General features: G+C 41.5%; 1 protein-coding gene across 3 annotated transcripts in view; it reads right to left on the bottom strand.

Moving 5' to 3' along the window:
• Positions 1-579: 579 nt before the first annotated feature.
• The window catches only part of zswim6 (zinc finger, SWIM-type containing 6), a 111,208-nt gene continuing 95,372 nt past the window's right edge, over positions 580-16,415 (bottom strand). For 2 of the 3 annotated variants that reach the window (XM_066651220.1, XM_066651218.1), the window contains exons 9-15: positions 11,966-12,234; positions 8,951-9,086; positions 7,067-7,111; positions 4,837-4,994; positions 3,911-4,074; positions 3,707-3,788; positions 580-2,812 (exon numbers count right to left, since the gene is read on the bottom strand). In XM_066651220.1, coding sequence (XP_066507317.1) covers positions 1,950-2,812; positions 3,707-3,788; positions 3,911-4,074; positions 4,837-4,994; positions 7,067-7,111; positions 8,951-9,086; positions 11,966-12,234 — 1,717 coding nt within the window. In that variant the 3' untranslated portion in view covers positions 580-1,949. The remainder of the gene's footprint in view (positions 2,813-3,706; positions 3,789-3,910; positions 4,075-4,836; positions 4,995-7,066; positions 7,112-8,950; positions 9,087-11,965; positions 12,235-16,415) is intronic. The other variant, XM_066651219.1, reaches the window with a different exon arrangement.

The raw sequence follows: 16,415 nt of genomic DNA, 5'->3' as shown, positions 1-16,415 counted from the left end.
CTTTCTTTACCTACCTGTAGGTTTTCCTTTTATAACCTCCACAGTTTATTTATATTTGCACCAAATTTTATACTCAGCTGAATGGGAACGACCCACGTCTTTGCCAAACACATGCTGGATTCACTTCTTGAAGGAGTTTCCATTGTTGCAATTGAAAATCTCCAACAGTTTGGTTAAGGTCTGTTTAAACCCTTTTAACTGAAGACTGTTCACTATGTAGACCTTGTTCTAGCGGCGTACGCTACAAATCAATTCCACAGAACAGTTTAATTCGGAATTACAAAGTGAGTGCTGATAAGTCTGGAAAATAATTATGCCAATGATGTAAGTTTAGCATCATATATACAACGTGTTCATTTACTACAAAGAAAACAAAATGGGGTGATCATCCCCCAAGTGTGGCGATTCCATAATTTTTGCCAGGTGTAGTATATTACACAATGAGGGGCAGGCTATTCCCACTCACTCTCTTACCAGCGAGCTGATTGGCTGATCTTATTGAGGGAGGGGGATGACGACTGTGTAAACAGATGCCATGTTTAGCAATACAAGCTCTTCCTTTATTTTTTTAGTTGCGTCTTCAATTAGCGGAATTCACTGATAAAGTAGTTCCCTCCAAACTTTTGCACACACAGCAATCTTAAACGAACACTCAGGCTGAGGTTTGTCCAGTCAGTGGTTTGGTCTGCAATGCAGCAACCGGATACTACTGTTTTTTTTTTCTGCTGCTCTATATTTCACTGGTGCCCTGTACAGTTGGGTGTACACTGGATACATACATTTTGTATATACATACAAAACACAACCCCCCGTTCATGTTTTTCCCCCCGATATAGCAGTTGGATCATGCAGTCGGATAAGGTGGCTCTGCATAGGTACCCAGCGTACAAAAGTCCACTGTCCAATTTCAGCCCCCTGAAGCAAGGCGCACTTTTAGTCCCTCTGATATGTTTTTGTTTCTTTTTTTAAACCAAGGTACTGCAGCTTCAAGTATTTTGCATTACATAGAATATTCTTTTATAAATTAGTTAACGTATACATTTTTTCAATATTCAGACATATACTATCATATATACAGTACAATAAAATGCTCTCATTCTTTTTTTTCTCATAATTTTTTTTGTCCTTTTTTTTCTTGAGAAATCCCTGAGAATGTATGTCGACAGTCGCTAAAGTTTCCACAAGCGCAAGCACAACGGGTTTTGTTTAGTTTTTTTTCTTTTTTTTTCGTTTTTAGGTGTATCTGTGAGCATCTGTGTAATATGTGACATGCTTCCGGATGAACAGCACTGCAAAGCCACGCAATTAGCCTGGTACAAAAGAAAAGAGAGAAAGGAAAAAGAAAAAAAAATGTACATGTCCCAAACTGGTTTGTAAGTTGTTGTTGTTGTTGTTTTTCTTTAGTATACTGATAACGAGTGAATGGATTAGGAAGGAGTAAAGCTGGAGCCATACGAGGTACTTGTCACTTAGGATGGAGGTGCTCTGTTTGGTTTAAAGCCATTTTTCTTCTCTTTGAGGCTGTGAATGTTGACAGAGATATCTGGAGTGCTATGTGGGCTTTTGCCACTGGACAACATATACTCAGTGTAAACCAAAAGAAAAAAGAAAAAAACAACAAAAGAAAAAAACAAAAAAAACAAAACAAAACAAAACAAAAAAAAAACCAAAACACTTTTATCCTTTTTTCCCCTGTTACTGTTCGCTCTCACACACTTCCGTACAAATAAAGGGAAACACACAAAACTTCCACAACATGACTTTTTTTTTTTTTCCTTTTTCGCAAACTAAATAAGTCTGTACACATAATACCGGTGTGGCTCTTACTGTTTTTTTCGTTTCGGTTGCTATTTTCTGTCCCCCCCATTCTTTTCTTGTTGCTTTAATTTAGAAAGGATACAAAGGCAGACTCAAGTAAAAGGAGGAAAGGAGGAGGAGACCTTGCGGCTTTAACCAAACCGCTCTCGCACAAGCATCATCAGTTTCTTTTTGCCTTTGTATATCTGTTTTAGGTTGTCTATGAACTGTGTGAACTGGATGTGTCCGTCGTGCGCCATGAGGAAAGTCTCTCTGGCTTTGCTCAGGAACTCTATGAACTCGCTGTAGTGGCGAGGGCTGATATGAGTGAGCCGTGAGTGTGTGGTGTTGATGTAGGCCCCGATCGTAGCGTCCAGGAGCTGTCTTAATGGGGCCTTGTCCAGCGACATCAACTTACCAGAGTTCCTACGGCTGTGGAGAGCCACCATGCCAGGCGTGGTCAGCGTGCACCGTCGCAAAATGTCCGACAACACGGTGGCACACTTAACGCTTTTGACCACAAGCGGGATGATGGCGGCGAGCTCGTTCTTTCCCAGCGAGTGGCTGAGTGCACACGCCCAAAGCACGTCATTGATGGCCGGGTGCGTGTCCTGGTTATAGCTGAGGTTGAGGTGGGCCATGGCCAGAGTGGCCAGTTTGTAAGCTCGCATGGGGTAGCCGCGGTGCTCCATGTAGCGCGCGATGGTGAAAAGTTGCGTGTAGCTCATGCCTGTGGTGGCAGCGTCCAGAACGATCTGGTAGGCCGTCTCAAAGGCGATGTGGTCCTTCTCGCAGAGAGTCAGGGCCGACAGGGCGCAGTTCTGAGGGTCCTTCATGGCACACTGCAGCGCTAGTGTCCGTGCACTGTTGGCCAGGTTCTCCTGCTGGTGGCAGTCCAGGTGCAGCCGGACGATGGTACTGTTGGACATGACGGTGGTGGCCACGATGCTGGTGGCCTCAGTCGGTGTGAAGAGGGTGAACCAGCTCTGCATGATGCTGTCCAGTGCGTAGACTCCTGCAAAGATGCGGCCACAAATAGGATTCAGTCAGTACAACCACACCACGATCCAAAGACTGCAATCAGCTGTTGTCCAAACCAAGCTTTAAAAGCAGTAATTTGGAGTTCAAAGCTTGTGGGAGTTATTTATTAGCATCATTTATGCAACATGATTAACTCTTTAAACTAGGGCTGTCAACATTAGTGTGTTAACGTGATTAATCTGAAAACTAAGCAAAACATTATACCAAATTTGGCCAGAACTTATTTATAATTCACAAATTTTACAGAGCCTAGATATGTATTAGCCACTGTTTACATTATTTTTATGCTATATGAATTAAATCTCATTCACACACACATAGCAATAAGTTGGGCATGTTTTCTTGTCCCCCCTCATGCCTCATGCCTCGTTTTATTGTCGTAGCGGTGAGCTGCATGCTGCAATTTTCTCAGATTTGTTGTGTTTTATGTTAATTCTCCCCCTGCAACTTTTACTCAGCAAATTAAGAGATTCCAATTCATCAAACATCATAAAAACTAAATCTAAAATGTTGGAATAAAGTAAAGAGTTGTATAAATGACTAGTTTGTCATTTATACAACTCTACACATTTATTTGTTTTATCTCCCTTCCATTTAAATCATTATTAAACATTAATCATGTAATATTTTAGTGATTATCTTGACTACACTCTTTAATCGATCGACACCACTACCTTAAACACCTTCTTTAAGCACAGAATATTTAAGTAGCTTCAAATAGGCTTCGAAATGTTTCTCGAAATTAAACATACCGTTATAGAAATGGTGGACGGGTTTAAAAAGTGCTATCTCTACTGTGTCTTTACCGATTAATATTCCAGAGTGAAAAAAGGCACTAAGAAATGACACAAAAGACGCTCCAACTTACCCACTTCTGTGGCACAAGTGACTAACCATCGTACCATCTCTCGTCGTCGCCAGTTCAGTGTTGAAAGCGTCATTCGCATAACCTTTTGAAGAAACAGAGTGCATCATGATGGCTGTCACAAATGCAGGGGGAAAACAACACAAAGAAAAAAAAAGTGTGGCATGACTAAGCAGAGGAGCCTTCGGTTGGCGAGAGAGTGTTTACCTGAAGGCCCAGCTCCAGGGACACTTTCAGCAGAGTGATGTCAGGCAGGCTGTCCATGAGTGTGGCTATTTTAAAGGCATCCTGCGCTAGTTTAAAGATATGAGAGGACGAGTGAATGTTCTTCTGGATGGACTCTAATACTGTTTCCAACTTTCGAGCATCACCTAAAAGCAAATAAAAAAAAAAGGGGGACATAAATAACATGTTTACTTTTCCAGGACGCTTGTAACGGCTGAAAGTGTTGGAAGAGGAAAACAACATGTGGCAGAAGGACCTGGTAACATTTTCCAAAGGAAATTGTCTTGCGCCGTGTGGAATATTGAGAGCCATTTTTCAAAGGAACAAACATTAAGAAAGAGACTAAACCACAATCCGCTCCTGTAATCGAAAACCTTGGGAAGAGAGAAACTGCCCTGATTAAAATGAATATAAATTGGGCTCTGATTTCATTTCACCCTTTGTGCATGCAACTGACCGCTGACTATTGTTCTTTCCCCTCTGTAAGGCGCCTCCTGCTGTTCAGAGAGCAAGAACCGAGATACACACACACTTCTGCATAATCACACAGTGAGTCAGCACTAGTGTAAAGCTACAGATATGTCCGCTGGCTTCGGCACTCGGCACGAAGGGTCAATGTACACTGAAATCTCTTAGTTCCAGGTTTATAGCTTGCAGCATATAACAAGTTTAAAAGCTGAAAAACACCCAGCATTCCACATCATCATTTGCAAAGACAGGGAAGCAAATTGTCTTGTTTGTTTTCCGGATTTGTAACTGAACTCCCAGAGAAAACCAAAGACGGAAACTCAGAGAGGAGACCTGAGATTAAAGAACGTGTCGTCTTGTGACACTAATTGCAACCTGGGTTTGATTGATAGGTGTGCTGGCCAATAGGCCGTGTACAGACAGAGTAGTAGGCGTCTAACCTTTGGCTGCAGTGAGCATGGTGGAGGCCAGCTCACACTGTTGGGACTCGATGTGGCTGAGGGTGAACCATCGCGGGTAGCGGTTTGGGACAACGGATACTATATGGTGAGGCCGGGACATGTCGCCGGAAGGAGCTGTGGATTCCAACACTGGTAACCTAAAAAACACACACAAGAACGACATGCTACTTGTTATACAGTGGCTACAGTTTAGCAAACAAACAATAGGACAGATCCTAACATGGAGCACCAAAACTACTAGGAATTTAACACAGATTAACAAGGTCTTGACTCTCAACATCACGTAATGATTTTGGGCCTGTCCTGGGTCCACAACACCAACCTCCGACATATGGCTTAAAGAGAAACCCAATGCTGGTTCACACCAAGCACCTTATGCTGCACCTGTAGATAAATATGGTGATGCATTGGCCTCATTATCTCTGCAGCAAGGGAGAACAGCAGAACTCATCTCCCAAAGCTGGCTGATTAGACTTAATAAAGCTCATCCCTTTCCCTGCAATGGACATCTTTAAGTAAAAAGGTCAAGTTACAGCCTTTTTCAGAACTGGCTTTGTATTTTACGTCATTTTTGATTTTTCTGATTTTGTTAGGGACAGAGGTTAAAGGCTTAAATATCTAAGGAACTACAGTGGGCGTTTTAACAAAGAAAAATAGAACATATAAACATGTTAACGTTAATGCAGTGATGTATACAATGATCCAAGTGTACTGCTGAGTGCTTGACATAGTTTTAATTATAAATAAATGAAGTACAGACTGATGTTTATGTAAGGCATTTGTTCAGGTCTAATTTAATAAAAACAAGTTTTTAAGTGATTCCAGTAAGCAGATTTGCTTTTGCCTACAACTGAGTCACATCTGACCGTAGGCAACCAAGTAAAAGAACCAATCAGAACAGAAAACCATCCACACAGAGTTCAGCACTTGGCTCTTGTCATGGTCTGAGGAAAACTCTGAACTTTTCACCTGCTCTGGAAAAATAACGGCATAAGCCCCTCGGCTTTGAAAGACCACGCTGTCCTTTTCCATGGTTATTACTGCGGCGTTAAACCCCGGACAAAACACGAGCCTGGAGGTGGCCTAGGGCACGGTGCTCGCACAAAGGGTCGGTCTCTTTAAGGAAGCACTGCAGGGAAGACATTTTTTTTTGGATGCTCACTACGTTTATCAAACATTGCTATGAGGGGAATAGGCATAATTTGTTCTTGATCCATATCCAACTGGATTCTTCTTGCTGTAAGACTGGCTTAAAAGAATGCATGAGGAACTTTCAATCCCTAATTGAGAGTGTGTTTTTCAGAAAACTTTCTAAACAACTCTTATTTTTTATTTTAAATAAATAATTAAATGCATGAATGTTTACACTTGATTAAAGTGGCCCAGATTGTCCCCTCCGCTCAAGTCCTGTTAAATTGGCCGTTAGTCGAAGGTATGCTGGGCCGCTCCATTTACAAAACCTACTTCTGATTCTCAAAGGGGTGAAGCTCTAGATACCCTGGCCCTGCAGTCTTAGAGGTTCCAGTATGAAAATATAGTGCAGCTTATATAGTGCTTAATAAGCTATAGTGTCAAATGGTCCAGTGATAGACATGGGATTATCAGCATTGTCTCCATAGAAGTACACATCTAAACGTTCAAGTATGCCGTTAATTTCCATCCAGGCTGCAAAGGGAAACATGGTATCTGGAGATCAGTGCAGGTCTAAGCCAATGTAACAGAAAGCTGTTATTTGGATGGCGAGTTCTTTTTATAGAGTGAGTCAATACTGAGCCTAGGGCTGCAACCGTGCCTAAATTTAGGTGGATCTTTGTTTGATCCAATTCACTTTGTACACTCATCCCCAGCCGCAAATCTTTGGTAAATATAATCCAATCAAAATACCGTACGATACAATATTGGTGGGGATTGTTGTTGAGGCGTATTTGAGAAAAAACACATCAAGCGACTGAATAATCTCCACAGGGAACGAGGAAGCCCTAGAAAAACAGTGAGCAGCCATTTTAGTTTGCGCTTTATCAAAATACTAGGATGGTTTTGGTTAAGCTACTTTTCTTGCATCGTAGACCTCTTATAAGTGTTGAAAAGCATCCAGTAACATCTGTACTGATGCTTTAAGGGGAATTCCACTTATTATACAAAACTATTGAGCTGTAAACAGTAATTCAGAGTGTTTGCCTGTGAAATGCTTCACTGTACAGAAACTTACCAACTCAGATTTCTTGGTGGTGATGGGAACCAGGGGCCGCAATGTCTACAACGCAAATATAGCATTTTTATTCACTATCCAAAACCACCAGTGTTCTTACATGTGCCTTCTAGTTTTACATGTAAGGCTGACAACTGTTAAAACAGTAGCAAATCTGAAAATGCTTGGATTTGGCATTAAATGCATGCTTTTACATCAGAATCTTTAATTAATTTATGATGATGAAATTACATCAGGCAACACATTCATAACAATTTCCTGTAGTAGCTTTGTGTGAGGCATTTGTAAGAGGTGTTTAAGGTGTAGACTCCTGGTTCCTACCACCACTTCTGTTAACAATGTCTCATTTCAAATTAAACCACTCTGAATGGCTTTGTTTGTTAACTGAATTATGCAGAAAATTTGAGGTAAAAAAAAAAAAAACAAAACGGTCAAACCCCCTCAAAGTTCAGGGAAAATGTAATTTACACAATTGTCCACTTACGCAAGTTGATGACAAACAGCAAAGACATGTGTATCTAATGATCTTCTGTTTTTGTTTAAGCAGCCAACACAACACAAAATTAAATCTCATGAACTAGCATCACGCTACTTCTTTAAACTTAAATCATTACACTATTTTCAAACTGTATGTTTGATTCTGATAATATTTCTAAAAATTTACAAGTCAATCATTATCTGAGGGTGGGTAACTGGTGTCTGCATTGTAGGACATGATGTAGTGTATTAATAATGTTATAGACAAGCTTTAAATAAACACAGTCCCAGGTTTGGATAAAACAATCTAGGTGTGTTGTCTCCAGAATACTGACATCTAAACTACAGAGCTGTCCTAGATATAAAACACTGATAATGCGAGGGAAGCTACGAATGCTTGTGAAGATGTTAAGGAGTAGCTAGACTCCCCTACTAATCCTGAAGTTAGTCTTGGCTTATACGAGAACATTCTCAAGTATTTAAGCTTATTCTGGAGAAGCACCATCCCTTATTCTTCCAAAAGCACTATGCACTACACCTCCCTTTAAAGCCACTATTGTAATCTGCATGATATTCTCAGACTCATAAAAGTATTTCATTTACATGTAGAACACTCCAATAATGATCAGCTTTAGCTGCTGCTACTCAGACAGAAGGAAACAGAACTGAAATGTTGTCGACTCCTCTGTAAAGTTGCACCCATTTGTTGGCACTGAAATATTATGGTGTACATGTAGTTCCAATGTACATTTAGGTAAAAAGCTCCACTCAGGATTAATGTAATCAGTCCACGTAGTGCGTTTTCACACACCAACACATGCTCACATTTCCACACCAGAGTGTAAAATGAGGCAGTGCCCAAATTAGACTTCATCCCACATACTCATAATTCCCACTTTTTCTAAAACTAATTTTCAGTAGCATTGAATTATTTAGCAAGTTTTCAAGAAGGTGCTGTTTGATTAAACAGATCACTGCGACCATACATTCTCTCTCTCTCTCACACACACACACACACACACACACAACAGGGAATATATATATAAGCAAATATTTGCAATTCCATGCTGTCTTCTGTGTTGTGGTAGTTTTTTTTTATTACAGATTGACAAAACATAATAAAAAGTGATGATAATGCATATTTTCTATTTTCCTACTGGTATCTCTTACTAGCCTTAATACATTTTTATGTAAATCTTATTAAAATCTTCCTTATCTATTGTGTTCCTAATGAGAACGTCTGAAAGGATGTTTTTTTGTTTTTTTATTATTGATCATTTAAGTCCATTTTTTTATTGTTTGGCCTTTTGAAAACTCAAATGCATGCACTAAATAATAATACTAGAAAAATCTATAGTTATTGTTAGAGTAAAAGGCATTGTGTGTGTGTTTCGTGAAGGTACTCACCGCATTGCTCTCAGTGCAATTTTATATGCCAGTTCGGCATCATGAGGTAGGAGGGAGGTGAAGAGATACTTGGCAAACGTGTGCATTGGAACACTCTCTCTGTAGATGATTTCCCCCAAACCACTGTAGGGCCCACCTGTAGGGGGAGAAAAATGAACACACAGACACACACAGTTAGTTGAATATACACACACCCACTCACATACAAACACAGACACAAACACACAGTGTAATTTTCTAGTCCACTGAAGTACAGAAGTTGTCATCTGCATGTAATGACTGCACACATACAGTATGCAATATAGTGGCTTTGAAAAAACATCACAGATTCACTGATTTGTGGGCTGTGGGTGTTAGGGCTGCACCATACAGACCGAATAGTTGCATTGAGATTATAATACTGCATATTGCACCAAAGTTATATTTCACATTTTTTGCGTCTGCTGCAGTCTCACGGGTCGTCGTTTCAAAGAAAAAAAAAGTTAGGGGTGGGCAATCAATCAAAAATTATTTGAAAATGTATCATACCTGTGACTATACTTCGCATCCCCTTAAAACCACACTACCACAGATTATCTGCCCCATCCTGTCTGTCACATGGAAGCAACATGGAGGAGAACCTAAACTCTGAGGCCAACCGAGCAACTCAAGCAGCTTCTACCAAAGAAGTCTGGCACTTTGGTATGTCGCGCAATGGTGCACAAACAGTTGAGGGGAAGCTAACCCCTTAAATCAGGCTTCAGGCCATAAAGTTGCTGGTTTTTATCCTCAGGATCCAAAGGAGAAAAGGGTGGGTGGAGAGCTAAGAACAGAGTATTATTCTCCATCAATATCCACAGCTGAAATGCCCTTTGAGTCCTTAACTCTGTGTATGTTCATTACCTCCAATCACTTGTGTGTGAGAGCATGAAACTGTATAAACCGAAGCAGCTGCACATACGTTTATGTTCACTGTGAATACTGCCGAGTGTGGGCTAGAGAGTATAGAGCCTCCCAACATAGGATGGATGTATATCTGTACAGCACCAATCAATAACATTTGTATGATGTTTGTGACCTCACAGTGTGCATTGTTTCCAGTTCTACTTCTTGACAAACGTGCACACCTCCCTGCTAGAACATGTGCGAGACATCATCTTCACCTCCTCATTAAAAAAACCCAAACGCAGCCAACAGAATCACAGCCTCCCACCCCTCAATCTGATTCAGACATGCAGGGAAAAAACCACAACAAAAATTTGGTTTGGGAGGGAAAATGCATTCCCTGTTGTTCCATTTGGAGCCGAAACATGACGCTGCCCTAAATGGGCCGTACTGTTTCTGGGGTTAGTGTAGCATCGACACTAATCTGCTTACAGCCCGCTTTACAGGCCCCCCACTTCTCATCCTCAAACCAGATGCAACCACACATCCACTTTCAAGTGCACCAGGGTCCTTTTTTTCACACTTGCCTACAAAATAAACTGCAATGCCAGAAGCCTGATGTGAGGGCTTTGCTGGCCCTGTCATTAGATTATTCTTTGACTGAGAGGGCCCAGACCACAGGCCACATCACATACACATCTGAATACACCCATATACACACTATAGAACATAATGTGCATGCACATACCACCTCTACACATACAGATATGTTAAGGAAAACACAAAAGACAAACAGTATGGGAAATAGCAGACACGCATGCAGCTGAGACTCAAATACTCAACTAAAAATACAAACAGGCACACAGCTGAGCATGTAAGTGCATTACAGCGTGTCCAGGGCCTTGGCTCTCTGGGCCTATCCCTCACTCATGCGTGTTTTCCTGTCTGCTGTGCCCATGTGATGGCTCCTGGCGTGGGTCAGGAGGAGGGAGGGATGCCGCCGCCTCTTTATCAGTTTCCGTCATGCTTTCATAACAAGCCAGCGGTGCTGAGAACCAGCCGGCCTGCAGTAGCCATTTTGCATTCTTTCCACGCCTGCGAGCAGCACAGCATACAGCCCCCACACGCTTTAGACTTAAGCAAAGCTTCAGACTAGCAAATGCAGAGACCTGGTTCAACACTGAGAACTGAGATTCAGAGAAACAGCTCCCAACTAAACAAACAGCCACAGTGTCACGTCACTGGAATGAATTGACAATAATCGTTTAGTCTTGTCAGACCAGGAAATATGAAAAGTATTTGAGTGATGAAGGAAGTTGGGGGTTTGCTTTACGGGTTTGGAAAGAGTTCCGGAGACTTCCAGGCCTCGCAGGATTCCATGCTCTCACCCACAGTTTTACAAAACAAAGCACTCAATCATGCCATGTTCCTATTAAAACTACATCACTTGAAAAAACAAGCAAAAAAGCGAAAACAAAAAACAACCCAAAAATGTCTAACTAAAGACATTAAAGTTAGCTAAGTCCATATCTTCTTGATTGCCTAAAATTGATACGGTTTCCTTCAATCCTAAAAGCAGTTGATCTGCAAAGAGTTGTTTGTTTTGTTACTGGTTCTGTGAGGCTAATGTAGCTACCAGGCTAAGTGGAAAAATACAAGTTAGCAGTGCATGCCTAAATTATTACACATTTGCCTCAGACAGTATTGAGTTGTTAAGCAAAAACAGAGTCTCATTGTTATAAAAATGAACTAGTGGCAAATTAATGCACTTGATTTCTTACTGAATAACTACTTCAGATGGTGACAATGTACTCCCATTCCATAGATAGCTAGGCCTCTCCCCCCGGTTCCTGGAACAGTGAGGGCTAACATATTTTTCTGAGAAATGTGAAGATCTTCTGAACGTGAATGCTCTTAGACCCCAGCCACAGGTGGCTATGACATTGCCAGTAATCTCCTAATCTTCCGATGAAGATGTTTGAACCATATTCTTTTTAATTTTTACAATGATGAATTTTTTGCCAATGCGGATGTTTCTGCACCATGCTCCTCAGTTCCCAGTGGACTGCATTACTGAAATTCATCAAAACCATGCTCAGCACCGTCAAATCTAAAGTTCTACACTTACGAGAGTAGCAACATCTCACTCACCCTCTAAGAGGAAGACAGCTTGCTTGCGGAAGATTTTGACGAGCGAATCGTCTAGTTCCACCTCCTGCAGCTTAGCGATGAGGTGCTCCTCATTTCGACAGACTTTTTCCTGGGCGTACAGACCGTCAGGCATGATCCTCTGCTGACCGAGCCCCATTAGAGCCGTTTCCACTGCCAGTGCCAGGTAGGACTCGCCCTCCTCCAGAAAGCGCCGTGCCGAGGAGAACAGGTGGAGATCTGCGTGCTTACTGGAGCTCATTGTGCCTGAGGTTGGAGAAGTCAGGATATTAGCACTGGCATTAACTTGGGTTCCTTAAGGACAGTTTGACAACAATGCTGATGTTATACCTGTATTATAGTAACTTTATAGTATTCAAACATTACCAAGGGTTTGTCCCTTTTAAAATGTAACAATGTTTAAATCACGTTTATGGTGGACTACATTTTAACGGCAGATGGTTTTTAAGAAAAACTGGTAGCAAATTAGTACTCATTAAGAAAGCAGGCTAGAAAAACAGTTAGGTATCAGTAGTACAATTAGGAAAACCTGGACGAATACATTTCAGAAAGGTGCTGTAATATTTGGACACATAAAACTAATATCCCCAGGACACAAAAAGCTTGTGATGTTCGGCAAAAAAACTAAATATAGCATTGAACAAGGACACACCGTAACTCAAGCAAGGCAACTGAAATATTTCCAGTTTGCCCTGTCAGGACCTAAACTCCATTGAGATGCTGTGGCAGGACCTGAAACAAGCATGCTTCAAAGCCCACATACAGCCCTACTGCAGAGTTCAAACAGTTCTGTATGAAGAAGAGGGCCAGAAATCCATCAGAGAGCTGGGAGAGCTATCAATCGCTACAAGTAGATAGTAGTAGTGCTAAAGGCAGTGGTTACTTCACATTATAAGTACTGTCCTGTGCAAAAAACCTGAACTTTTAAGCTTTTAACTGTTTTAACAACAAATGACAAACAGAAGTCTGCAGAAACGCTGCTGTTGAAAACTTGTTTTCTAAAGACGAATAGCCAGACGTTAATTTTCAACAACATAGTGCTCACAGACCAAACATCACCAAGAAGTGGCTCGAGAACAAGTCCAACACGCTCATGTTTAGTCTTGATTTCCGTCCTGTTGAGAATATTTTGCCTCACGTTAGACACAAACTTGTTTAGAAGTGTCTAATGACTAATCAGGTGTTAGAAGCCATCAAGACTGAGTGGGAAAATATTGACTCTTCTCTCGTTAAAAGCTGCCTGCTAGGCTTTGACATTTAAAGAAATCAAAAGGACAAGATATCCCATACTACGTTATTGTGTTTATTTGTGCTAATGTCTCGCTAATTAAAAGTTAACGTTCTGCATGTTGGTTCCGGCCCCTTTGCTTTGCATAAGAGTGCAAGTATGAGATCAGACATAAGACATAATCTTATGAAGCATATTTGTTTAAAGCGAAACCTTACTAATTAACAATCATTCTGAAACTGTGTCTATTTTAACACTGGCTCACATCTATAACTGAAACCTGCCTCTGTGGAGCTATGGCCTGGTGTGGACGCATGGTAATGAGGCACCGGAGAGGACGGAGTTCTCCCTAATGAAGCAGCTCTCCTCTCCTGCCAGGCCACTCGGCAAGGCACGCTCAATTACCCCTCTGAGCGAAAGGAGGCAATCCACTGGACTTGCAAATACACTGGAGCCGGGCAGGCGGGCTACCGAGCAGGTTACAAAATAACAAGAACAGCCGAAGAAAAGTGTCTGAAATGCTGGGAGGGTGGTTTAAATGGGCTCCAGGGGAGAGAGGGAGCACTAGAGGTAGAAATATAGAAAAAGGAGTAAGAGAAAAACAGTAAGGCAACAGGATGGAAGAAAAGGAAGTAAGGGAGCTTGCACCAGCACTGCAATGTATGAATATTTAACGTATGATATAAACATATTCAGAATCATTCATGAATAAATTAGTAAAAATTCGGAATAAAGTCAAATAAAACAATTACAAAAATAAATAAAAAAAATAGAGCATGAGAGCAAAGGGGTATGTGTATGTCTGTGCACTGAGGGTGTGCACGAAGAAGAGAGAAAAAGAACAAGTAAAAAGAGAGAGAAAGAGTAGAAGTATAAAGAGAGAGGTGGAAGGATAAAGAGAGCGAGAGAGAGAGAGATGTTAAGCTCCAGCTCTTCACCCTCCACTGCTTCTCAGCTACATCGCCGTAAACTCCAGAGTGTCACTGAGTCCCTCTCTGAACACCGTTGCCAGTTCAGCACCAAATCCGCTCTTTTAATTGGCTGTGAAGGGCCGGCCTGGCGGGCTCCATGGAGACTCGGCCACTTCGCTACTGTCATGACTGGCAAATGAGAGTGGAGGCTTCAGGCTGCCACTGAAATTAGGCATGAATCACCTGAGAACCCTCTGCTAGGATCAGCTCTACAGCAGAAGAGCAGGATGAGAGAGCAAATCCTTCTTAAACTACCTCTCACTTGCCCGGCACCAGAACCACATCACCACATCAGGAGGGGTTCCTTTTACACCTTGGAGGTCCATCAGACTTGATTACAGTGCATTACGTAAACTTGAACCACATTAAAAACTTTTCAGATGTTGTTCAAGGAGATAACAGGCCTGGATTCTGAACGGCTGACCATAAGGCATTTATATTCCATTCGATCACGCATCGAGTCTCACATACAGCAGCTGAATTCACTAATTATAAAGAGGATCAACGCACAGATATCTGACTGCATTCACTTAAACGTTTTCTGATATGAAGCAAGAGTGGAGTTTGATTTGTTTTGTTTCTCGAAGATAAAAGCTTAAAGCTTTTACAGTTTATCTGATGGAGACAGTTTTGGTGATTTATTATATATTACATCTTTATTAAGAGTCCCAAAATCTTCCATGTCTTCATGAATTTTGAACATTCAGTCTGAACCCCACAAAAAGGAACAACCCAAAATTCTCATAACACAAAACAACCTTCCGTACAGTGAAGCAAGAGGTATTCAAAGAATATCAATAAAATGTTGCGTCGTTACTTGGTCATCTTCAGCCAGACCTCTGTTTGAAATGTGGTGGCACTGATCGGGTCGCACCAGACTTGGACAGAATCTAGGACTGAACTAAAGCTCCACTCCCCGTTGGTCCAGATGCTTGGTCATCTTTACTGTGAGAATAAAGCACTCTCAGACACAAGGTTCTAGATTATTCATTACCACCAATGCCAACTCATTTGGGGATAATTGCAAGCAGGATCATAATGTTTTAATGATGCCTCTTTGGACTCGGGCGGCTGACCCCGGGAGGGTTTAACGTGCTAATCACGAACAAGAGCACGTAACGAGGCACCCAGGCGTCTCTCTTTCTCTTTCTGCCTCTCTCTCATACACACACACACACACAAAAGAAGAAGAAGAAGGAACTAAGTTCTTACCTCCTCCTCACTTTATACCATTAATAAACTGAGCTACCACTTCAAAGCCAGGCACAAAGGACAAAACATTACCCGACCAAAGCCTTGGGCAGAACAGCTAGTGTACAACTGGCTGCAAATACTTCTCTATTCCACTAGTCCACCATGAAAGACACACACAGAGAGAGAGAGAGAGAGAGAGAGAGGGGGGGGGGGGGGGGGGAGAAACAGAGAGAGAGAGAGAGGGGGGGGGTAGAAACAGAGACCGAGAGAGAGGAGAATTTAAAAAATTAAGAACAAAGAAAAGTTCCCATGACCACCACTGTGGACAATTCAGAGTCACTGTTCGTCACAAAAGGAGCTCCTGAGTTGCGCAGCCTTCTGAAAATTGGATTAGACCCATTGGGAGTTGGCCTCGCTCTCCTGTTGGGAAGGATGGCCATCCATTGCCCTCCATCACTCTACACAACACTTGCCAACATAGATGTTAGCTTGGATTTCAGATCTGTTCGTTTAGTGGTCGTTTAACGGTCCAGGGGTGGTGTCTTAGCAGCAGGTCAAAAAGAAGTGGCAGTTGGCTTCACATGTCTCAAGGGAAGCATGTGCTTACCCTCACACTCCCAAGGTGGTGGCGGCACTGGGGAGCCCAGGCTAATGTTTGTGGTTGGCAACAATAGGTGTTAAAATTTTATGTTAAATAAATCACATTGAAATATGCCAAATATTAATAAATAATTACATCAGTAATCAGATACAGACTAATTTCTATATTTAAAGCTTCTATATCCTTAATTAAGATAATAATTGCTGTCTGAATAAAACCCTGTATCTCCATTTTGATTTAGACACTTGGGAAAATACCAGATGTGTAAAAATGTAAATAACGTACAAAAAAAAATAAGGTTTCCTTTTGTTTTCAAGTCTGAAATTTTTAAACAAAAAATGCTGATCTGTACATTCACAAAAAAAAAAGAGGCCCTTAAGTGACAACAGAAATAAAGTAAACACATGGCAGCCTCATGGTTATGCCATCTCGATCTGG

The sequence above is a fragment of the Hoplias malabaricus genome, chromosome 18, assembly GCF_029633855.1.
Source record: "Hoplias malabaricus isolate fHopMal1 chromosome 18, fHopMal1.hap1, whole genome shotgun sequence".
NCBI lineage: Eukaryota > Metazoa > Chordata > Actinopteri > Characiformes > Erythrinidae > Hoplias > Hoplias malabaricus.
This window is presented reverse-complemented; position numbering and strand designations above follow the sequence as displayed.